The sequence below is a fragment of the Prionailurus bengalensis genome, chromosome C2 (assembly GCF_016509475.1).
Source record: "Prionailurus bengalensis isolate Pbe53 chromosome C2, Fcat_Pben_1.1_paternal_pri, whole genome shotgun sequence".
Lineage (NCBI taxonomy): Eukaryota > Metazoa > Chordata > Mammalia > Carnivora > Felidae > Prionailurus > Prionailurus bengalensis.
The window spans coordinates 68011842-68035395 of NC_057350.1; the positions used below are offsets into that span (position 1 = coordinate 68011842).

General features: G+C 41.8%; 1 protein-coding gene across 5 annotated transcripts in view; it reads right to left on the reverse strand.

The window, feature by feature from the left end:
- Nucleotides 1-9629: 9629 nt before the first annotated feature.
- ILDR1 (immunoglobulin like domain containing receptor 1) overlaps nucleotides 9630-23554 on the reverse strand; it is a 41155-nt gene continuing 27230 nt past the window's right edge. For 2 of the 5 annotated variants that reach the window (XM_043594302.1, XM_043594300.1), the window contains exons 4-8: nucleotides 22298-22417; nucleotides 21801-21947; nucleotides 15092-15223; nucleotides 14057-14877; nucleotides 9630-9835 (exon numbers count right to left, since the gene is read on the reverse strand). In XM_043594302.1, the coding sequence (XP_043450237.1) occupies nucleotides 9794-9835; nucleotides 14057-14877; nucleotides 15092-15223; nucleotides 21801-21947; nucleotides 22298-22417 (1262 nt within the window). In that variant the 3' untranslated portion in view covers nucleotides 9630-9793. Of the gene's footprint in view, nucleotides 9836-12224; nucleotides 12294-14056; nucleotides 14878-15091; nucleotides 15224-21800; nucleotides 21948-22297; nucleotides 22418-23554 lie in introns of all 5 variants that reach the window. The other 3 variants (XM_043594301.1, XM_043594303.1, XM_043594304.1) reach the window with 3 other exon arrangements.

Genomic DNA, 23554 nt, shown 5'->3' on the forward strand with positions numbered 1-23554 from the left:
CCTCCTTCTGTTATCACTTCCTTTCTGTTTAGAGAACTTCCTTTAGCCATTCTTACTGGTAGGTTTGCTGGTGACAAATATTCTTAGTTTTTCTTTTTCTTTTTCTTTTTCTTTTTCATTTGAGATTACCTTTATTTTCCCTTCATTCCTGAAGTATATTTTTCCTGGATATAGAAATAGGGTTAACAGTTCTTCTCTTTCAGCAAGCACATGGAAAATGTTGCATTAGTTCCTTCTGGCCTCCATAGTTTCAGATAAAAATTTGCTGTCCAGGACATGGGGGTTGTCATTGCCATGGGATCTAAACCATACATCCTGGGCATAATCACTCTGTATAATCAATAAATTGTTTAATACATCAAAAAAACTGCTGCCACTTGAACCATTATTCTATTACAGACAATGCATAATTTCTTTGTAACTGCTTTCATTATTTTTTTCTTTGTTTCTGGTTTGTTTGTTTGATGTTTGATTATGATGTGTTGTGGCCTGGATTCCTTCCTTTTGGTTTCTGCTTCTTGTGGCTCACTAACCTTCTTAAATCTGTAGGTTTATCCCTTTTATCAAATTTGGAAATTTTACAGCCTTTGAATAGTTCTTTGAATATTTTGTCAGTCTCATTCTCTTTCTCTTGTGTTTCTGGGATTCTGATGACATGAATGTTAGATAGTTTGGTATTGTGCCACAGACCCCTGATGCTCTGGCTCATTTGTTGTTGTTCAGATTGGATAACTTTTATAATCTATTCTTTTATTAATCTTCTTTCCTCTGTCATCTCTAATCTACTATTGAGCACATCTAGTGAGTTTTATTTCATTTATTGTAATTTTCAGTTTTACAATTTCTCTTTGGTTCTTTTTTCATAGCTTTATTTCTTTGCTGAAACTTTCTATTTTTTTTTTATTTGTTTCATGAGTGTAATTGTTAGCTGAAGCATTTTTATAATTGCTGCTTTACAATCCTTGTCAGATAATTCCAACATCTGAGTCATCCCATTGGCATCTGCTGTCTTTTCTCAATCGAATTTTAATTGTCCTGTTCTTAGGATGATGAGTGAATTTCAACCATATCTTGTACATGTGTGTATTATGCTAGATTATGGTTATCATTTAATCTTTTTCTTCTTTGGTAAGAAGTCACACTTTTTAGATGACTCAGGAAAGTGGAGGTGGATGTTCAGCTCCCCACTAGGTCCTCTGACACCTTGCTGGCAAAAGTGGAGTACCAACTGGCACCAACTCATTGCTTCTGGGTTTCAGTGGAAGTCTACTCCCTGCTGGGTCCCACTGATGCCAGAAGGGAGATCAGTGTGTCAACTAGCACCACTTCACACTTCCCTCTTCCACCTCATTGCTACTGGATGAAGGTGGGTGTGGAAGTTCAACTCTCTGCTGAATGCCAATTAAACTGAGGATAGGGAGGTCGGGAGGACAGAGAAGGTGGAGGGTCAGTGTGCATCACTTCATTCCACCTCATTACTGCCTGGTAGAAATAGAAGTTCAGCTCCTCCCACTAGGCCCTGTTGACAGGGGGCAGGAAGAAAGAAGGGTGCTGACTAGCACCCTTCTTTGAATCATCTCTTTTTGCCTCTTAGTTGTGGGTGAGAGTTGGAAGCTCAGCTCTTTGCTTGGTCATGCTGATACTACCCAATGGTGGAACTGGAGTACTGCTTGCTATCACTGTTTGATCCCATGGACACCAGCATGGTGAGGGATTCAGAATGCTATCATTGGTTGAGGAATGAAAGTTCAGCTTCCTGCTCAGTCCCACAGACAACTGTAGTAGACTTTTGCCATTGGTATTTGGCCGGAATAAGGTGGATATTGTCAAAATGTTTCATGTTCTGCTACACTGCTCTTTTTCCAGTTCTTTGGCTAGGGAGAATAGCCATTATGGAGTACATCTTTGGCTGTACCTGTTGGCAGTTTCAGCTATAGGCTTCTCCAGCCTCCTGTACCAGAAATACAGGAAACAAGAAAGAAACCCAGGGAATTCACCACCATTCCCAAGATCCCTAGGCACTTCACCTTTCTCTTTCTACCTTTCAGAGTCTCCCTATGTTTGCAATGTTATGTCAAAAATTTTTTACTTGTAAGAGGGAGGACTAGAAAGGGATGTGGCTACTCCTTCTTGTCCAGAACCACAAATCCTAAATTGTTCTTAAAGGTGCATTATAAATAAATAAATAAATAAATAAATAAATACCAAGGATTTTTTGGTTATTCTCCTACTGCAGTATATTTTCCCTCAAGTTTTATTGAGAAATAATTGACATACAGCACTATATAAGACATACAGCATGATGGTTTGATTTACATATATTATTAAATGATTACCACAATATGTTCAGCTAACATCCATCTCCTCATATAGATACAATAAAAAGAAAATAAACAAAAGAAAGGAAAAGAAAAGAAAAATTGTCTTGGGATGAGACCACATAGGATTTGCCCTCTTAACTACTTTTTTATGTATCATACAGCAGTGTTAGCTACAGTCATCATGTTGCACGTGACACCCCTAGTACTTATTTCATATAACTGGAAGTTTATACCTTTTGATCACCTTCTTCCACCTTCATTCCTTTTTTTAAAATAAAGTGATTCCTGTGAACTTACTTTCTAAAAACATAAATACAATGATTTCGGTTTTGTTTTATTGACCTTTTTTTTCTATGTGTAGCTTGAGTAGTGGCATGTTGTCTACTTCCAAGGCTGGGCCATGACAAAGCCAACCCAATCTACTTTTAAGACACCGGATTTCTGCTTTGCTCTGGAGTCTTCTGAAACACGAGTTCTTCTAGAAGAGGCAGATTTAGTAGTCGCTAATGATGAGTTCCTTATTGCTCTAGTTAGGGAGGCAGCTTTGTATCATTATTAGAAGGAACATGGACTCTGGAGTAGCAAACTCTAGTTTGAATCTCTATTCTATTTACTACTATAGGACCTTTGGCAAGATTTCTGAAGAGTCATAATACCTTAATAGAGTTTCTGAGAGAATAAAATAACATGTGCAAAGCATTGAGAAGGACATAGTAGGCACTCCATAAATACCACCATCTACTCTGTTAAGTTTAATGAGTAGGGAAGAAAGTTCAGATCTTCAGTAATTTAGAATTTGTTGTTGTAGACTTACCTTGGGCTAAGTCCATCTATGACCTCTTCAATATTCAATTATAGAAACTCAAAAGGAGCTGGAATTCTAATAATGAAGCAGAGAAGGCTCTGAGCCCATGGTATTAAATTCCCTGAAGACAAGGACCATATCAATATTTCTTTTACATTCTCCACAGGATCCTCCCTACCTAAACCTCTCAGAGAAATTTTCTAGCCACAACCCAGATGAGGGCAAGCCCTAGGTACTAATTGACTCTGCCATCTTTAGAGATTGGACCAAGAATGGACATTAGCCCAAGTAGGATTCATGAGTTGAGAATTTAGAATTGAGACAAAGGTATAGAGAATCAGTCACATGCTATAGGACACTCAAACTGAAGGGTCTATAGGTTGTTGGGGGATTGGGTGGACACCATGGAACCTTTTGTGTAAGCCAAAGTTAGGGTGAAATTAGAATCCTGTAAAAGAAGGTGGTCAGCAAAGCAGACAGATAAGCAAGTATCAAAAGAAATGCTGAAGTGGGAGGACACACAGCTTGAAACAGAGACAAAAACAAACAAGGAGACAGATATTCAGAGAAAAGTAAAGAAGATAAGGGGATAGGATATCAAATGAGAAAGAATGGAACGCAGGAATGGAATGGTCACCCTAAAAGGATTCAGATGACTACAATATCTGTTAACTGGAAACACCACTGAGGCCCTGTTGCCAGCAAAAGCAGTCCCTTTACCCCTGATTGATGATGGTGATCCTGCCTTGCTTGAAGACCCTGTGATGACCCTACTTAAGGTGATTACCTGGCAAGGGAATGCCATTCTCCTCATGCCCTACTAAACTCTCCTCCATTGCCTCCACATTTACAACTAGAGGCAGATAATAAAACACCTGTGGGGTCAATCACCAAGTCATATCAAGAACAAGTGTCCTGCATGGCAAAAAAAAAAAAATTACAAGATTTCACTAATATTTATCAGTACGATCCTGGGGGAATAGACATGGAACTGAATTATGAGGGTACTACAACAGGGGTGGAGGAAAACAAATTTCAATTAGGCTGAAATTATTTTTTAAGTTAATTCTTATTATCTATTTTGAGAGACAGAGAGCATGAGTAGGGGAAGAAGTCCAAAGGCTTAGCTAGTTCTTGTCTTGATATAGCTGAATTTAAAATGAACTCTGTCCTCTGTGAAATTACTCCCCAAAAAGCACAGGGTTTTACTCTACAGTATTGCAAGAGACCAGAAAAGGTTTTGATTTCTAAGATGCCTGTGAGAATTCTTTGAATCCTTTCTGCAGAACTTGAAAAATAACGTTGAATAAAAATGATATCTTACAGGTCTTTAAAAAGAAATGTAACTAAGAATTTTACTTTGACCACAAAATTAAATGGAGAGGTGAGTGGAGATTAGAGGGAAAGTGAGAGTGTCTAGCACCCTCCCCAGGAAGTTTATTTGAAACCTGGGATTTTAAAGCACAATGACTCCGAATGCTCAACATTTTCCTTTGTCTTTTTTCATAATCCAAGAGAGGTCTTTTCAAAAATAAAATCTCTTCAAGTGAAATATTTGAAGTTTAACAATTCTTTCAATTTTGCTTCAATTTCCCTTTTCCTGTTAGAAAAGAAAAAGCCATTTATTTATTTATTTAACATTTATTTTTGAGAGATGGAGAGAGATAGAGCATGAGCGGGGGAGGGGCAGAGAGCGAGGGAGACAAAGAATCTGAAACAGGCTCCAGGCTCTGAGCTGTCAGCACGGAGCCCCACATGGGGCTCAAACCCACCGACCACCGCACCTGACCTGAGCCAGAGTCAGACGCTTAACCCACTGAGCCACCCAGGAGCCCCACAAAAAACTTTTTAAATTAAAACTAGTATTCATATGAACATATTTTAAAAGGATTTCTATCATTCATTATATATCAGAGAACGCATTTTGGAATGACGTTCAACCTACTAAAGATTTTTGTTAAGGTGTAGTACATTTCATAGAATTCACCAATTATAAGCATACAGATTCCTGATTTTTAATAAGTTTACAAAGCTGTTCAACTATCACCACAATGCAATTTTAGAACATTTCCATCACCACAAAAAGAAACCTCTTGTCCATTTGCAGTCAATTCCTGTTCCAATCCCATTCCTAGGCAATCACTTATTTACTTACTGTCTCTATAGATTTGTCTTTCCTGCACGTCTCCTTTGTATGGAATTATATGCTATGTGGTCTTTTGTATCTGGCTTCTTTCACTTAGCATATTGTTTTTGAAGTTCATCCATGTTGTAGTATGTATCAGTAATTTGTTTTTCTTTATACTGAATAGAATCCCATTGTATGGGTGGCTATACCGCATTTTGTTCATCTGTTCACCAGTTGACGGAAATTTGGATTTTTTCTACTTTTTTAGTTATTATAAATAAGGCTTCTATTCTTATACAAGTTTTTATGTCCACGTATTATGTCTCTTGGGCAATACCAGGGAGTGGAATTTCTGGGTTGTATGATACATTTATGTCCAATATATATTTTTTAATTGTCAAAAGGCTTTCAAAGCAGCTACAGTCATTTCATATTTCCATTAGCAGCCATGAAGATCCCCATTTCTCTACATCAATGCTACCACTTTTTGTTGTCTCTTTTATTATATTCATTCTAGCAGGTGTGAAGTGGTATCTCATTGTAATTTTAATTTGTATTTTCCTAAAGATAATGATATGATAGAGACATCTTTTCATGTGCTCATTAGCCATCTTTATGTTTTCCATTGTGAAATCTCTATTCGAATGTTGCCTATTTTTAAAAATTTGGTTGTTTGTCTTATTGAGTTGTAAGATTTCTTTAGAGATGAATGTTAGAAGTATTTTTATCAAAGATTTGTGAATGAATTCTCTAAGTTTGTGGTTTGTATTTCTATTTCCTTAAGGGTGCCTTTTGAAGTGCAAAAGTGTTAAATTTTGATGAAATCCAATTTACAATTTTTTTTCTTTTAAAGATTATGCTATTGGTGTTATATCTAAGAACTCTTTACCTAATCCAAGGACACAAAGGTTTTCTTCTATCTTTTTCTCTAAATGTTTTACAGCTTTAACTCTTACATTTAGAACTATTATCCATTGAATGGATAAAGAAGATGTGGTATATATATACAATGGAGCATTACTCAGCAATCAAAAAGAATGAAATCTTGCCATTTGTAACTACGTGGATGGAACTGGAGGGTATTATGCTGAGTGAAATTAGTCAGAGAAAGAAAAAATCATATGACTTCATTCATATGAGGACTTTAAGGGACAAAACAGATGAACATAAGGGAAGGGAAACAAAAATAATATAATAACAGGGAGGGAGACAAAACAGAAGAGACTCATAAATACGGAGAACAAACTGAGCGTTACTGGAGGGGTTGTGGGAGGGGGGATGGGCTAAATGGGTAAGGGGCACTAAGGAATCTACTCCTGAAATCCTTGTTGCACTATATGCTAACTAATTTGGATGTAAATTCAAAAAAATAAAAAATAAAGTTAAAAAAAAGAGAACTATTATCCATTTTCAATTATTTGTGTACATATGAAGTAAGGGTCTAAATATATTTTTTTACATGTGGCCATCCAAATGACCTAGCCCCATTTGCAAAAAAGACATTCCCTCCCTCACCAAATTGCCTGAACAGTTTTGTAAAAAATCAGTCTACCATAAATATAAGGATTTATTTCTGGACTCTCAATTCTGTTCCACTGACCAATAGGCCTATTCTTATGTTTGTACCACACTCTCTTAATTACTGTAGCTGTATAGTACTATTTATTTATTTATTTATTTTAAAGTGTATTTATTTATTTTGAGAGAGAGAATGAGCAGGGGAGGGACAGAAAGAGAATCCCAGGTGGGCTCCACAATGCAGAGCTTGAATTCATGAACCCTGAGATCATGACCTAAGCCAAAATCAAGAGTTGGAAGCTTAACCAATTGAGCCACCCAGGTGCTCCAATAGTACATTTTAAAATTGGAAGGTATAAGTTCTCCAATTTTGTTTTTCAAGATTATTTTTACTATGCTGCTAACCAGTCTTGCATATATGGGCCAAATCCCATTTATTCATGGTGTATAATTATTTTTAAGTATTAAAATATTTGGTAATAGTCTGTTAATGATTTTTGCATATAAGTTCAGAAGAGATATTTTTTTGTGGTTTTCTTTTTTTGTAATGACTTTTGCAGTGGCTTTGCACTGGTCTCCTTAAATGAGTTGGGAGTATTTCCTCCTTTCTATTTTCTGGAAGACACTGTACAAACTTAGTGTTAATTATACTTTTAAAGGTTTGCTATTTTTCTCCAGTGAGACTATCTGGCCTGCATTGAGATTTCATTTCAGAGAGCTTTTAATTAAAAATCCAATTTCCTGAGGTAGCAGTTGTGGTGACTGAGCACAGCCCAGTGACAAGATGTTGGTGTTAGTATTAGGAGACATCACACACTGGTACAACATACTGCCAGCTAAATTAAAAAAACTGCTGGTGCCAGGAAAGGTTCAGCACGTTCTGTGTACTGGAAACCTTTGCACCAAAGAGAGTTATGACTATCTTCAAGACTGCTGATTATGCTCATGTGAGAGGAGACTTTGATGGGGATCTGAATTATCCAGAACAGAAAGTTGTAACTGTTGGGCAGTCCAAAATCGGTTTGATCCAGGGGCATCAAGTTATTCCATGGGGAGATATGGCCAGTTTAGCCCTGTTGCAGAGGCAGTTCCGTGTGGACATTATCTCAGGACACACACACACACAAACTTCGGTTACTGAAATGACACCTTTCCTCATAAAAAAAAATTTTTTTTAATGTTTATTTTTGAGAGAGTCAGAAAGAGAGTGAGCAGGGGAGGACAGAGAGAGAAGGAGACACAGAATCCAAAGCAGGCTCCAGGTTCCGAGCTGTCAGCACAGAGCCTGACACAGGGCTTGAACTCACGAACCGTGATATCATGACCTGAGCCAAAGTTGGATGCTCAGAAGAAGGGGGTTCAGCAGATCTGACAGCATGGAGCCTGACATGGGGCTCAAACCTGCTACGTGGGAGACCATGACCTGAGCTGAAGTCAGATGCTCAACCAACTGGGCCACCCAGGCACCCCTGAATTTTATGTCTTAACTGTTAATTTCTTTTTCTGTTTTGCTATTTTAGATCCAGTTACATTACAGACATCAAAAATCCCAAAGAAACCTTTATCCAACACAGGCATTTAACCTATTTTCTCTAGATGTAATTAATGAGATTGGGGGAAAAATGGATGTGTCAACACAACAGGATCTAAATTGAGCTTAAGGTCATACACATAAAGATACTGTTGAGGAACACAGACACACCCCTCCTTTCAGACCACCTCCTTCCCTGCTCAAGGAGGGTGTCTACATCAAGCACAAATGGGTTCATGAAACCACCAAAGGGGCTGGAGAAAATGGGAGGGAGTAGTACAGCTTATTATAGGGAGGGCATAGCCCACTCCTCCTGGGGTTCTTGGAGTGGCAAAACCTACCTGGATGCTTCTGCTTGGGAAATCTCAAATCTGCAAGGCTGAGTGGTGCCAAGAGAAAGGTGACTCCAAAACTATCCAAGTTGGCTTGGCTCTACTCTGAGCTTTAGTTGGGAAGAAAACTCAATTCAGTCAAGTACATCAAAGTAGATATTTATTTGGGGCAGAATCCTTAGGTCAGTACATTTTGTTTCTAATTTATTTATATATTGTGTTGTCCCCAAGAAGCATTCAAAGTGATTTTAATGGATACATAATATGTAAGAATATATAAATTAGATACAAGCAAAAAAAAAAAAAAGAGCAAAATGAAAACAAGGGACAGGAACAAGTTTGGTGCAAAATTGCCTCTTGTGATTTTCGACACTTGCATAAATAACCCATGAGAGAACACGCTGCTGGAGTATTTCCCATGCTATCTCTGACTTGACCCTCAAGAGCACTCAGGAATGGGCATAGGTGCAGCAAAGTGTACTCCTAATATGGAGGTATGCTATAGAGATAGAGACAAGCTCCCATGGAAATTTCCCACATACTATTCAATAAATTTCCTGCACCTGAAACATGTTTGATTTCTTCCTCAAGATTCCTGAGTTCTGTGGAAATGGCCACGGTTCTGAGTGTGTAACCTAGCTGAAGACTCCAGATACTAAGTTTCTGAGGGATCACATCCCAGTTAGGGTCCATTACATGTCAGGTACTCTAAATGTGCAGAGTGTGAGCCAAAGCTAACACTATAGTCATGAATTCCTCAAACTCTTGTTTTTTAAACAGGTTTTTTAATGTTTATTTATTTTTGAGAGACAGAAAGAGACAGAGCATGAGAAGGGGAGGGGTACAGAGAGAGAGGCAGACACAGAATCCGAAGCAGGCTCCAGGCTCTGAGCTATCAGCACAGAGCCCAACACAGGGCTAGAACACAGAAGCCGTGAGATCATGACCTGGGCCAAAGTCAGACGCTCAACTGACTGAGCCACTCAGGCACCCCTCAAACTCATGTTTTTAATATTCTTCTGTTTTATTCTCAGAACCTAAGCCAGAACTGTTAGAAACGGATTGGTAGAGTCTGTCCCAAGTCAGCTGGACATCTAGGTGATGCTGATGACTTGCGGAGCTGAGAAGTAGCCAAAGAAGTAGTGCTGTGCCGGGTGACTAAATGACCACACTCCTTCCACTATGGGAGCTGTCTCTCTCCTGTGGAATAGAACACAAAAAAATCCAGTCAGCTGGGATCTATTGTCTATGCATATAACACACAAGGTGCACTTGATTGTGTTCAATCATCATAGATGAGTGGTGTGTTCATCATAGATGAGTGATGTGTTTACTCATCATAGATGAGTGGTGGATGCTGGGACAGCATGTATGAATCTAAAAATTATTTCTTGACTCTTCATAAAGCCAGTGTCTTCCCCAGGCTGAAGTTTCTCTTCTTTCATACCTCCCTGGAGGCTCCCTCAAACATCTTTAATTTTTGAAAGTTTTAGTCTCATTCACTTTGTCACCTGCTGATTTTAACATCTTTAAGTGTCCCTTAGACTGAAAAAAAGTACCCTGTCCATTCATCAGCCCATCTCCCTACCATTTGTTTATGAAGACATGGCCGAGTTCTTTTTCTACTCATATTCTCCTGAACCATTCCTTCTCAGCCCTTCTAAAAAGTTTAGCTTCATACCTTAGTATTTCTCTCAAGTTATTTTTCAGAGATCATTAATTATCTCTTCCTGACTAAACTCAGTGGCTTTTCTTCAATAGTTAGTCCACTTGATCTTTCGGCTTTTTCAACTTGTTCTATCAGGGCAAGCACTATGTCTACATTTCTCATATTTCTCTAACTATATATTGTAGGGGATTTCTATCTATGTTTTGAATATCTACAGCTGTAGTCCATGAATGTGACCTTTCTTATCTTACTTGAAATGGCAAAATAAGGTATCTGTCCCAAAACATACTGTTCAAAATGCATTGTATATGTACTTACATTCATGTTGCTATAGAAAAATTGTGTTTCCATTTTATTAGGAAAGTGATTTTTAGGGGGCACGACTTCTAATCAAAATGCTATGGGATAAATGTTCTCTGATACAAAGGAAAGTAATGAAATGGGACAAAAGGAAAGTTCCTTGTGCAGGGCTTGCTGAAGAAAAACCTACACATGATCAAGGAATAGGCATTGTATTAAAAGTAGAAGATTAAGTATACTGATCAAAAAAGGTTTTATTAAATTGAGTCAAGAAAAATGAAAAAAAATCTTGGCTTCTCTACAGAAAGTTTGAGTTTAACTAGGAGAGGAAGGAATGCAGTTTTCTTTCATATTATAAGAGGTGTGTATAGGCCAAGCTTGCAACAAACCAGAAATGCCTTGGGAAGCCCTTTATGATAAGGCAAGATTGGAAAGAAAGATAATCAATTTGAAGGAGGTCAGGAACACATGGGGCAATGCAGTGTGAAACCACAGGAGTTTAAAGCATGACATTATAGTTTCTTAGATTTCTGAGGTTTGATGGAGTGGAAAAAACACCAGACCTGAGGTCAGATATCAACTGGTTTGGCAGTCAAACGGGAGACTCCTCAACATAACTTCCACTTTCTCATGGGCACTGTGTAAAGAACAGGGTAATATTTTGAATGGAAGCCCTTGTTCCTTGGTATATATTTGTTAAACATTAATGATTCTTTAGAGAGAAGGTTCCATGTGAGCAAAAGATTTTTTGATTAATGCATATTGCTCTGAATATTTAATGAACTATTTTTAAAAAGTGTTTTGTAAAAAGTTATGGTAAAACTAACTGCCAAAAGCTTGATTTAAGAAAATGGTGAAACATCAAGTCAAGGAGCAAACAGGAACTTCCAGTTATACATAATCAAAGATTGCCATCTAGTGGTCTAATTGTATTATAAGTTCTGAAGTTAGCTGCAAACTCTGAAGACTTCAGAGGCTAGGAAAGTGTGTGGGAAGCAACCAGCCCCACTGAGGAAAGATGCAAAGAGATTTTGGCCCTGGATACTTTTGCTTCACTAAAGGCATTAAAAATTCCAACTATGAACAAAACACTGTGCCCTTTCAAACCAATCAATTTTCTAAAGCCAGCTTTGGCCCTGGGCCTCTAGTCACTCAGAATATGAGTAGACAGTTGAATGTGATAAAGTAAACTGATAACCCTTTGTGAGATAAGCTCAGAGATCCAAAACAATGAAGGCTTTCAAAATGATCGTTAGTGAGATCTTTAGGTCTTATGAGCAACTTTGCAATAGAAAATTTGGTTTGCCTGTGTTAGAATTAGTGGTGTGTACATCTTAATGATAAAGGAAGCTGTGATACTTTCAGAAAATAGGGAAGAAATAAAGTCTGAGGAAGAAATATAGAAGGAGAGCATCATTGCCCCAGACGATTCTTCTTTCTTTCAAATGAGGCATTATGAGTTACTGAAAGGGTACAGGCTTGAGAGTCAGAGAGCTGTCTGTGTTCAAATTCTGGTTTCACTCCCTACTGGCTTTGTGACTTAGGGCATGATACTTAATCTCACTGAGCCTCACCTAATGTTATAAAGATTAAGTGAAATAAGGTTTAGAAAGGGCTTACCCCAGTGTCTGGAACTTAATTAATGTTCCTTTTTCCCTTCTCTCACTTACAAGAAACCACATAATTGAACTTAAAGAGAAGAAAATGAAAAAAAAAATTAGAAGAAAACAGGGCTTGGATTTGGGGCCAAACACTGGCTTTTACATTACACTTTTTTTTTTTTTTCTGTTAAAATAAGAGACAGTTTAGTCACTAATGACTAAAGTAACAGCTGTTGTCCCAGCTCTAACTGGTTCCGGGTTTTCTTTCAGGATATAATTTTCTTACTGGTAACATGGAAGAAAGAGCTGTATCCACTGTAACATGAAAATAATAGTAAAAACCTCACAGGGTGTTGTAAGGATTAAATTAGTGCATAAATGCCCATAGCTAGGTACTACTTAGTAAGGATACTAGTAAGTTTCATTGTTACTGGTCTTTGCCTCTCTCATGGGACATCTGTGAGAATATGATATAATTGCCATTATTTCAGAAGTGCCTGCAGACCTTCCTCATGAATTACTCTCTCACCAAGGCTCTTTTCCTGAAAGACTAGCACCATAGCTTCCACAACGTCCCTGTTTCTTTGCACACTACATACATGTGATTGTTTTTTAAACAAATCACAGCAGTATTTGCATTTCCAAATGACAGATGTATCCTTGAAGGTATATTAGAGACTAAAATTCTTCTTCCTATGATATCTTCTACTCTGGGAACTTCCCTCAGAGATATCTCTATCTCAACAGAGGCAAACAGAAGAGGATTTAGGTCAAATACAGAAATATATTTTCATGTAAATTGGTTCCGAAGGCAGTTCGTGAATATTTCTGAGCAACGGCAGCATAACTTTGCAAAGTGACAACATTAAGGGAATGTCATCATTTGGATATATTAATTATAAAATGATTTTTTAAGTCACATCTTAAAAAACAAATTAAGGCCAGGGCACCTGGGTGGCTCAGTCAGTTAAGTGTCTGACTTCAGCTCAGGTCATGATCTTGCAGTCTGTGAGTTGGAGCCCCACATTGGGCTCTGGGCTGACAGCTCAGAGCCTGGAGCCTGCTTTGGATTCTGTGTTCCCCTCTCTCTCTGCCCTTCCCTCACTTGTGCTCTGTCTCTCTCTCTCGCAAAAATAAATTAAAACAAGGTTTTTTTAATTAAAAAAAACAAAACAAATTAAGGCCTATAATCCCTCTTTGTGCCCCTTTTAGGCTGGTAAGCTATGACTAGAACCTTGCCTGTTCACAGAACCCTAAAGTTTTACCCATTTTTGGGATATGAGGTATTTATTGTTTTGGTTTGGGGTTTTTTTTCATCAGTTTAAGGATTCTTTCCAGGGGGTCTCAGAGGACCTCATCCTCGAATACAGCAAGGCCTTGCACCCTGACTTGCAGCACTCAGAAGTGGCACAAATGTCCTCTGTCAGGCTGCATGTTCTAATTTGGGGTATGGAAATACGGTTGCTAAGTAAAGACAGGCAGGTATGACAGGAAGTAAAGCCTTAGCCATAAAGCCCGTGTTTAAGTCTTAGCTCCACTACTCACAAGGCACTTAATTATTCTGAGCCTCATTTCTGAATCTGTGAAATGGGGAAGCCCTGCCTCACCAGACTGTGATGAAGGCTGGTCTGAGGATGAGAAGGCCCTGTTTTAAGCATCAAGCATCGAGCCCTTCCTGGCCCTCTGCACTCACCCGGCCCCTTCGAGCGAGGTCTCACCAAGCCCATGAGGCAAGCTGTGCAAAACAAGGAGGAGGTACTCTCACTGGTGGCACGTGGGGTGGCCTCTGCCAGCTGTGGCCAAGCCCCACTCCGCCCATGCCCGACCCTCAGCAGGATGCCCCAGGCTCACCGAGCGCCTCTCCACACTCCCTTTTTTCCTGCCATTCTTGCCTGGCATGACATCCAGCGAGCGGTAGCTGGGTGGCTTCTCCTCAGGCCAGTGTGAGGGGTGTGAGCTGCGGCGGTGGGTTCCCCAGCTCCGGGACTGCCTCTCCTTCTCATCCTCCTCAGAGCTCCAGGAACTGAGGCCGGAAGGCAAGGGCGGGGAGTAGCTGCGGGGCCTGCGCCTCCGGGGCCTCTGGGCATTCTCCCGGGGGCCAGGCCTGTGAGGTCGGCCTGAGTAGTGGCTCCGAGCAGATAGGTGGTTGGGCCACCAGCGGGCCTCACTGGACGAGGGGCCGTCACTGAGGCTGTCCCTGTCTGCCCAGGGCGTGGGTAACCCACGCAGCCCAGAGCAGTGGCGCCTTCCCCTCCGAGGTTGGTTCAGCTCCCGTCCTTCCAATGCTCGGCGCTTAGGCTCCCCGTCCTGGAGCTCCTGGTGAAAAGCAGAGTAGTGGGGCTGCCTTCTCTCCTCCCTCAGATCCCAGGGTCCAGGGGGAATTGGAGTGAGCCACTGTTGGTGGGAGGAGTTGCTGGTCCTCTGGGAGGACGGCAGGTCTCTGATCAGTGGAGGCAGGTGGATGATTCTGCGTTCCACAACCTCAGAGCCCAGGGAGGACAGCATGCTGCAGGCTTGGCCAGATATGGCTTTGAGGTCAGGGGGCAGAGGCTGGGCTGGGTTGAGGTTCCGCAGCTCTTTCTCCAAATACTCTAGGACACCATTGGTGATGGGAGGGTGAGCAGTGGTCTGGCTCATTGGCATCTGTGGGAGGCTGGATCGCAGGGACAAATCTGATTGGAAACAAGGATAAGAACATACAGAATGGCTGGCCCAAAACATGGCTTCTCAGAACCATGGCACCAAAATGCCACATTTTTCAGCTTGCATCCATCCCGTCCCCTTGATCACAGATATCCACTATATTGTCATGAAGGCCCCAATGCAGCCCATATTCCTACCCTTACCCTCTGCCTTCTCCCACCCCAAATCTCTGGCAAGGTTTACCTCGCTGCAGCAGCAGGTTCATTGGATAAGATGAAACCTGGGAGCTCCTGTCCGCCCCCCAGTATAGGGGTTTTTCCATCATCTGAGGGCCTAGGGCCTGAGCCTGCTTCATGTACCGGTGGCGAGCCAGGGCTAGAGGGGAAAAAGGAGAAATGCGGACCCTCAGCCAGGACAAGCCCCACACCTCCCACCTCACTTTTCTTGCTAGGAGGCTTTGCTAAGAGGCCAGTTTCTGACCTATCTTACATAGGAGTGAAAGTTAAGGGAATAGTAACTAATTGGTCAACTTGCAAGGAGCTGGGACTCCTGGGGTACAGGATGCAACCCCTATTCCCAAGGAAAGCATACCTATAACCTTGACTTCCTAGTCTTGAAAATATTGTATCGTCCTGCAATTCCCAGTTTCACCTAAAATGTAGGTAGATACGTGGGTATTAGTAGGCAATGAAATCTTGGGTCCCAGGCCAACAAGGCCTTCAGCCACGGGCCAAATCTAGAAGGTGCAGACGCAAAGGACTTCAAGGCAGCTATGAGTCAGGGACTGCCAGGGAAGCTCAGGGCTGCCCACTCAGAGTGGAAAAAGCTAAAAAAAAAAAAAAAAAAAAAAAAGGATGTAGATGCTGAGGTCAATGGGCAGAATTACTGGTAAAGGGAGGGACACTGAAGAATGTTCCAGCTGGTACAACAGCCCTGCAACCCTGGGGGTGGAGAGGAGAAACTAGTGGAAGGGAGGCAAGAGATGCAAAAAGCTGAAGTAGATCCCAGTGGATCCTTTCTACTCTTCTCCTTATCCTAAGTAGGGGGAATCTCTAAGTGGTGCAGTGAAGGCAGAGAAGGGAGAAGGGAAATACCATTTCCTTTCAGGGCAAAGAAAATCATATAAAAAAAGCACGAGGGATCAATAGAAATGTCACTCTGATACCCTAGTGCAGCTAGTCTGAAGGACACAATCCTCTCCTCTCTGCCCCCATGAGTGTAAATTAAAAACAAAATCATTTAGTTGGTTTGTTCATGAATTTCTATTTTAAGGTGATTGTGTCCCAAGGTCTCAGTCCATCCATGCATGTAGGAAAAGGACTTGTGTGTTCAGGCAGGAAGTGCCTGCCTCAGGCTCCCCAGCTGGCACTCTCACCTCCTCCTGGGTTCCTCAAGCCTGTGGCCACCTCTAAAGTAGCAGGGCTCTGCCTCAGGCTTCCTCCTGGCACAGTAAGAGGGGCAGACAGGCACTCTGGACCCTACTGCAAAGGGCCAGGGATTTGCTGAGGCCAACAGCTAAGTGGCCATCTGGACCCAATGACTCCAGTGTGAAACAAACTTCCAGCACAACAGGAAGTGGTTGCAGCAGAGCCTCCAGAAGTGTCCGGAGCTCCAGCCCTGGTGGTGCGTCATAGCCCAGCCTGGAGGAAATCAGATGCAAACTTAGAGAAGCTCACCCAGCTGCCACACCTTCATGCCACTGGACAGCACTCTAGACCCTCCACATGCTTCAGCACTTTCCTCTCCCTCTTGCTAACAGATGCCTCCCCTAGCTTCCTATATGTGCTACCAACAGCACACATAATGCCCTGCTTAATACGTATGTGCCAGTCACTTTATATAGGCTAACTAATCCTCAGAGCAATCTGTTAATGTGGGAATTAGATGAAGAAGCTGGGTGCAGGGAGGTTGACTTCCCAGTTCAAGGTCCCATAGCTGGTGATGGCCAGAGGTGCCATTCTGATGCCCAGGCCTGTGTCCTTTCTGTCAAATCAGTGAGTCCCCAGACTCCTTTATGTCTGTGATGAAAAACAAAACAAAAAACAAAAACCTTCCACAATTGTACCTCCTCCCTTTATTACTCTCCAACTCAGCTCTATACCTTTCAAAACCCACTCCAGACCTGCCTCTGCCTCTAAGGCCTGGGGACATCTGGCTCAATTGGGAACAACTCTATCCACCCCCCACCCCTCTAACTGAATCCTGGCCACTTCCTTCTCCTACTCTCTTAATTCAACAGTAGAGAAAGGGAAAGTTGGGCTTACTCCTTGCTCCCCAAATGACTTAACTAATGGGACCCTCTGCACAGATAACTCTCTAGAGACCCTTCCAGATCTTCCATGAGCTTTCCTGTTAAATTTTCCATACTTCAGAGATTAACCCACCTGCTCCCTTCTTAGCTGCCACATCCTTTTCCCCAGGGCCCCTCCCTTCCCTGATGCAATGGAACTGTTGAGATGGGAGTGGAAAACACAACCTCTGAGCTTCTCCTATGCCCTCTTGTCCCCTAGGGATGTCAGGGTTTTCTGTTCACCTAGTAGGGAATCAGATGGGCAATAAAATAAGAGACATGGAGAAAGTAGCTAAGCCTCAAAAAACTCCTAATAAGTTATCTCTGAACCTCAGTGGAGTAAAGTCTGCCTTGATCACTGTAATGAGCTACTTAAAAATACAGATTACTGGGTCCTGTTCCCAGATATCCTTCAGTCTCACGCACAGCAAGCAGCAGCTGTGTTTTCAACAAGCTCCCTAATTCAAGTGCAGGAAGCTCAACTAGAGTTGTCTCCTGAGGATTCTCAAGAATCTCCTGAGAACTATGGTCCTCAGGGTTTAGTTTCCTTAAATACAAGCTTTGAGGGTCAATGGACTTCCACCTGAATCCCAGCGTATACCAGGAGTCTGATTTTGAGTGACCTTCCAGAGTGTGCGGGCCCGGGCTCCTCATCTGTAAGCTAAGGATGGAAATACCTATTTCATAAAGTTGTTGAGGTTAAATGAAGCAATACATTTGAAATGCCCAACATGACAGACAGTCAAGAGACAGTGGCTTTCATTGTTATAATAAGTCACTTTTTTTGCTTTAGATCCCATAGGAAACAAAAGTATACATTTGTATACATTTGGAGCCTAAACTACCAAAGGCATATTTATCTTCACTTGTGAGGAAAACCCAGGGCATGTTCTTTAAGACATCTCTTCCGTGACAGAAATGACACAGCACCTGCCTCTCCTTCCCTGCAGTCAAGATCATCTGTGGTGCCTTGAAGCCTTCCAACTGCACTTGCCTGTAACTGCTTACCAGCCATTCCCCACTCTTAAAGAACTCCTTCTTTACCCTCTTTTGAACCATGGTCACATAGTCCTTTCACTTTTTCCCATACACCAGTCCCCGTAACTTGGCTGGCTAATCATTTCAGTGAATCCTGAGGAGCTCCCTAGAATCCCATGCACTTGAACTCTTACCATTTCAGCTTTAGCTTCTGGCCCCATGCTGCCAGAGCTGACTGCAGTCAGACAACCGCCTTCAAGTAGCCCTCTTCAACTGGCTTCCCTTGACTGATCTATAGACCCCACTTCCCTCCTCTAGAGCAGCAGTTTAAATGGTCCCCACTTCTCATGTCTTCCCCTCCCCATGAACTTTCAGCTGATGACATCATCTTGGTTGAGGAAGAGGAACCAGCCCTGGGCATGGAATCTAGAGAACTATGTCTAGTCCAGGATCTGCCACTAATGAGCTGTATGAAATTGTGCAAAAGTCTCTTTAGGCCTTACTTCCTTCTGCTGTAAGCAGAATGGGGAGGTGGGTGGGTAGATCAGAGATTCCCAGTGTGGCCTGTGGCCCTACTACACAGGATGCCTAGAGGCCCTGTGGGGAGGATGGCCAGTAACCGATGTAGGGATCAGTTTCAATCACTTTCATCTTTTACGTTCTACTGTGGGTCATTTACCAGTACTAAGTGAAATATCAAGAGTTACTAATATCTGGTGTCATTTCATTTTTTCTCCTCGCTGGTCCTCTATTAACTCACTGTAAAGCGGGAGCAAGTTAGGGAGGTGAGCTGTGGTCAGAGAAGGTCAAGAAGCACTGATGTCATTCTCAAGCTCTGTTCTGCCTCTAGAATTCTGATTTGCTGAAATTGAGACAGGCTGGTATGAGATCCCTCAGCTTCTTCCCTTACACTTTGGATCATCCCCCACATTTTAACGACTTCCCCCCTTTCTCCAGAGGTCAGGCTGCCCTTCCCTTCCTTTCTACAGGTAGTTCTTTTGCTGTATACCTGATGTCAATCCCAACTGTTCCTCCTGCTCAGTGATCGCCTTGCCTCATAAGGCTTCACTTTAGGGGTGGGCACCTGGGTAGCTCAGTGGGTTAAGCGTCCGATTTAGGCTCAGGTCACAATCTCATGGTTAGTGGGTTCAAGCCTTACGTTAGGCTCTGTGCTGACAGCTCAGAGCCTGGAGCCTGCTTTGGATTCTGTGTCTCCCTCTCTCACTGCCCCTCCCCCACTTGTGTTCTTTCAAAAAAAATACGTTAAAAAAATAAGGCTTCACTTTACTCATTTCCTACTGGCCTTGGTTCTTTGCCTACAAATACACTTGGGGTTTTCTTATTCTAACCAACAGTCACACACACAAACCCTTCCCCATGCAAGAGCCCTCCTTAACAACTTCAATCCTCTCTATGTAATCTCCTCTTGTCATCAAAATTCTCAGGACAGTCTGCCTTAGTGACTCACTCTGAAAGTGACCTCATTTGCTCAAGTTCAGGGACCTTTATTTGTGGCCTGCATTTCTTTATTTTACCAGTTCTTCTAAATGAACTCTAACCACTTAAGAGAAATCATTCTCCCCCAAACGTGTTTATCAGCTTACTGACAGTGGATACATTTATCATTTGTGTGGGCTTTGTCCCCGGTTCTGCCTGTTTTTAGTGCCCCACTGACTTAGGGATTCTAAGAAGGCATCTTGGGAGCAGTTTTCTCATCTCTTCATACATATTACTACTTCAGTGATAGTGATTTTTCCTTGGGATCTGTCCCAGAGGCTCTTGAAAGGTAGGGAGTTCCACAGCCCAGTATTGAGTCCTCTGCTATTTTCCCTCTCTTTCAGGAGGTCATTGGTTTCTCTGCCAAGCCCACTGTGATCTACACACAGAGGCTGTGGCAGCCTAAACTGTGTGACATTCGGGCATTCATACGTCAGGTGAACATGGATTCAACACCACACTGCCACTGTTACTTACTAGCTGTGTGACTTCTCTGACCTTCAGTCTCCTCATCTGTTAAGCAGTGATAACACAGTCTTCTAGGGTTGTGAGGATTCACAGAGGGAAATATATGGAAGGGGCTTACGCATAGCAGACATCCAAAAAAAAGTTAGTTCTCTTTTCCTATAAGACAAAAACCTCGGAACACAGACCTGAAACCAGACTCAGGCCATTAGCCTTCTTGACATTGTAGATTAAGTTTTTTTTCTATCTTAAGAGGTAATTCCTTATATTTCCTTTTAAAAAATTTCCTTTCAAATGAACCAAACTGATAAAAGTGATTATCTCTGAGTGCTTAGTGTTTACACTTTCCCAAATTTCTCAAATTTTCTACAATGTCATACCTTACTTGTATCATCAGGGGAAAAAATGTTATTTTAAGAACGCAAAATTCCTACCATTTAAAGCAGGTGATTCCACTCCATCTATTTATTAAGAAGTCATTATAGAATAATTTTCTATTAAAAAATTTGGCATTCCACAGACAAATTTTTTAGGGTATATCATAATTTTGGTTTAAAATGTCAAATTTTAGGGGCACCTGGGTGGCTCAGTCAGTTAAGTGCCTGACTTCAGCTTAGGACATGATCTCACAGTTCATGAGTTCGAGCCCTGCATTGGACTCTGTGCTGACAGCTCAGAGTCTGAAGCCTGCTTCAGATTCTGTCTCCCTCTTTCTCTGCCCTTCCCCTGCTCATGCTCTGTCACTCTCTCTCTCTCAAAAATAAATAAACATTTGAAAAAAATAAAAAAATAAAAAGTCAAATTTTAGCCCAAAGAAAGATCACATTAAGAGCAAGATCTTCCATTCCCTCTCTCCTTCATCTAAACCTCTTTCCTTTATCTAAAAAGAGATATTCAGGGGTGCCTGGGTGGCTCAGTCGGTTAAGCGTCCAACTTCAGCTCAGGTCACGATCTCGCGGTATGTGAGTTCGAGCCCCACATCGGGCTCTGTGCTGACTGCTCAGAGCCTGGAGCCTGTTTCAGATTCTGTGTCTCCCTCTCTGTCTGACCCTCCCCTGTTCATGCTCTGTCTCTCTCTGTCTCAAAAATAAATAAACGTTAAAAAAATAAATAAATAAATAAAAATAAAAAGAGATATTCAAAGTGTGGCCCACAGCTCAGCAGCATCACATCACTTGGGAACTTTTGAGGAATACAAATTGTCAGGCTAACCAATTAAACCAGAAACTCTGGACGTAGAGCCAGCAACTAAGTTTTAACAAGCCCTCTAGGTGATTCTTAAGTTTAAGAATCACTGCTTTAACTCCTTTCTCCTCTATCTGTTCATTTCAAGTCCTCTCTAAGGGGTGGCCTTCTCTCTCACTGCTACATTCAAACCACTTGCTCTAGCCACTCCCTGTCCAAGCAAGGTGAGAGCTAGGAGCAAATAGCACAGGCATTTCAGGGCCACTGAGGAAATGCCATCAATAGGCAGAACCATTGGAAGGAGGCCTCAGGCAGGCTCGGATGTGGAGAGACAGAAATCTTCCCACTTGGGTCTAAAGCTTTCTCTAGCATTATATTCTGTGCTGGGGTCAAAGACCTCTGAGCCTGTGAGGGGAGAAGGGCATTGAGGAGAACCTGGAAGGACCCAAGGTTTTGATCTGTGTGTGTGAAGCTCATGTATTTGGGATACCAGGCTCCAGCATCACCCCATCCCACTGCCCATCTGTCCTCTCTCACCTTCCTCGGGGCAGCAGCAACGGGCAGGACAGCAGGGGCAGCGGATGTAGCAGCAGCAATACTGAGGACAGCACTGGCACCAGCACACTCCAATCAGCAGGAGCAGGAGGAGGGCTCCCAGAATGATGAAGATCACTGTCAGCCAGTCTGCAGGGGAGACACCAAGAGGAAGCTAACCAAATATGCAGGTGAATGCTTCCAGGTCTAACATTCTAGAGGTCTAATAAATATAGCTCTTGACCTATAGGTTAAGCTTGACGAATATACCAGCAAAAAAAAAAAAAAAAAAAAAGACAAGGAAAGGAAAGGAAAAGGAAAAGGAAAAGGAAAAGGAAAAGGAAAAAGAAAAGGAAAAGAAAAAAAATAAAGTTTAGTTTTAGTAAGGGACCTTCAGAGGTTGGCAATCCAACAATAACCTGGGCTTGCTTGTTTCTGTGCTATATGTAAAAGTGTCACAGCAATGAGGTGGCTAAATAGAAAGCTCCAACAGCACTTACGCAGAACAATGAGCTTCACCTCCTTATCTGGGTCTCCTGATGTGTCCCCTGGAGCCTCAATGGTGCAATAATACACTCCATGGTCCCACCACATCACTTCATTAATCACAAGGTCTGCTCCTGCAGGGAGGAGGGAGAAAGTACCAGGTGTTAAAGGAGAGGGCCCTGGTATCTGACCTATGGCTTAGGACTCAGCACTGTCCTTCCACATCCTTAGGGCCCCCCTCATAGTTCTGTCTTATTTTCTGAGACCATCCTATTTCTCCAAACAGTCTAATAATAGTAGAACTCACCTTTCATTGAACCCTACCAGGTGCCTTGAAAGGATTTTGGACATCACCTCATTTAATTCCCACCACAGCTCACAGTGGGTGAGGTGACATTACACTGTCACCCAGGGTCTCTTCTCCCTTTTTCTCTCAGTCTTATAATTTTTGGTCATGTACATGGCCATCTAGAATAAAGTAACTACTTCCTGTCATCTCTTACAGGTGGACATGAACATGTGACTCAGTTCTGGTGGATAGAATGTAAGCAGAAGTGTCACAAGATGGCTCCCAGGAACTTTCTTAAAACAGTTGGGGAACATCTTTGTCCTTTTCTTCATCTTTTCTTTTATACTGTTATCAGTCAAGCACATGTGATGACTGCCATCTTGGACCATGGGGGAGAAAAAGACTTTCTTGGTGAGCTGGAGCTGGGGACCATCCCTGAGGACTTAATGGAACAGAGGCACCACACTAGTTTTGGACTATCTACCTCCAAATTTATACATGAGAAGAAAAAAACTTCTTTATTAAGTCACTAATATTTGGAGCTTTTGCTTATTCATAACCAAACTCTACACAACCCTGATACACTAACTATGATTGGCTGCATTTCAGATGAAGAAACCAAGACTCCAGGAGGCTAAGAAACTAGCCTAAGAACAGAGAAATAATGCTTAGCATAAGTAGGTTCAAATCCATGTCTCTCTGTTGCAAAGCTGGTGCTGTTAACCACTAAGTTCTAATGTCCTCTCCAAAGTGGGTAGAAAACTCCACAGCCTGGATCCCTCACTGGCTATGAATGGATCCCTGTGGATCTTGAAGGGATGGGTTATGAGATGAATTGAATAAGTAAGGATGAAATGCCACTATTTTAAGGGTAAATGTTATTCAATGCTCAAGAAAGGATTTTCAGTTCTCATGAGCACCAAGCGCTGTGCTATTTAACATAGATGAATGGTATGCTCAAGTTTAGTAAACGCAACAAATC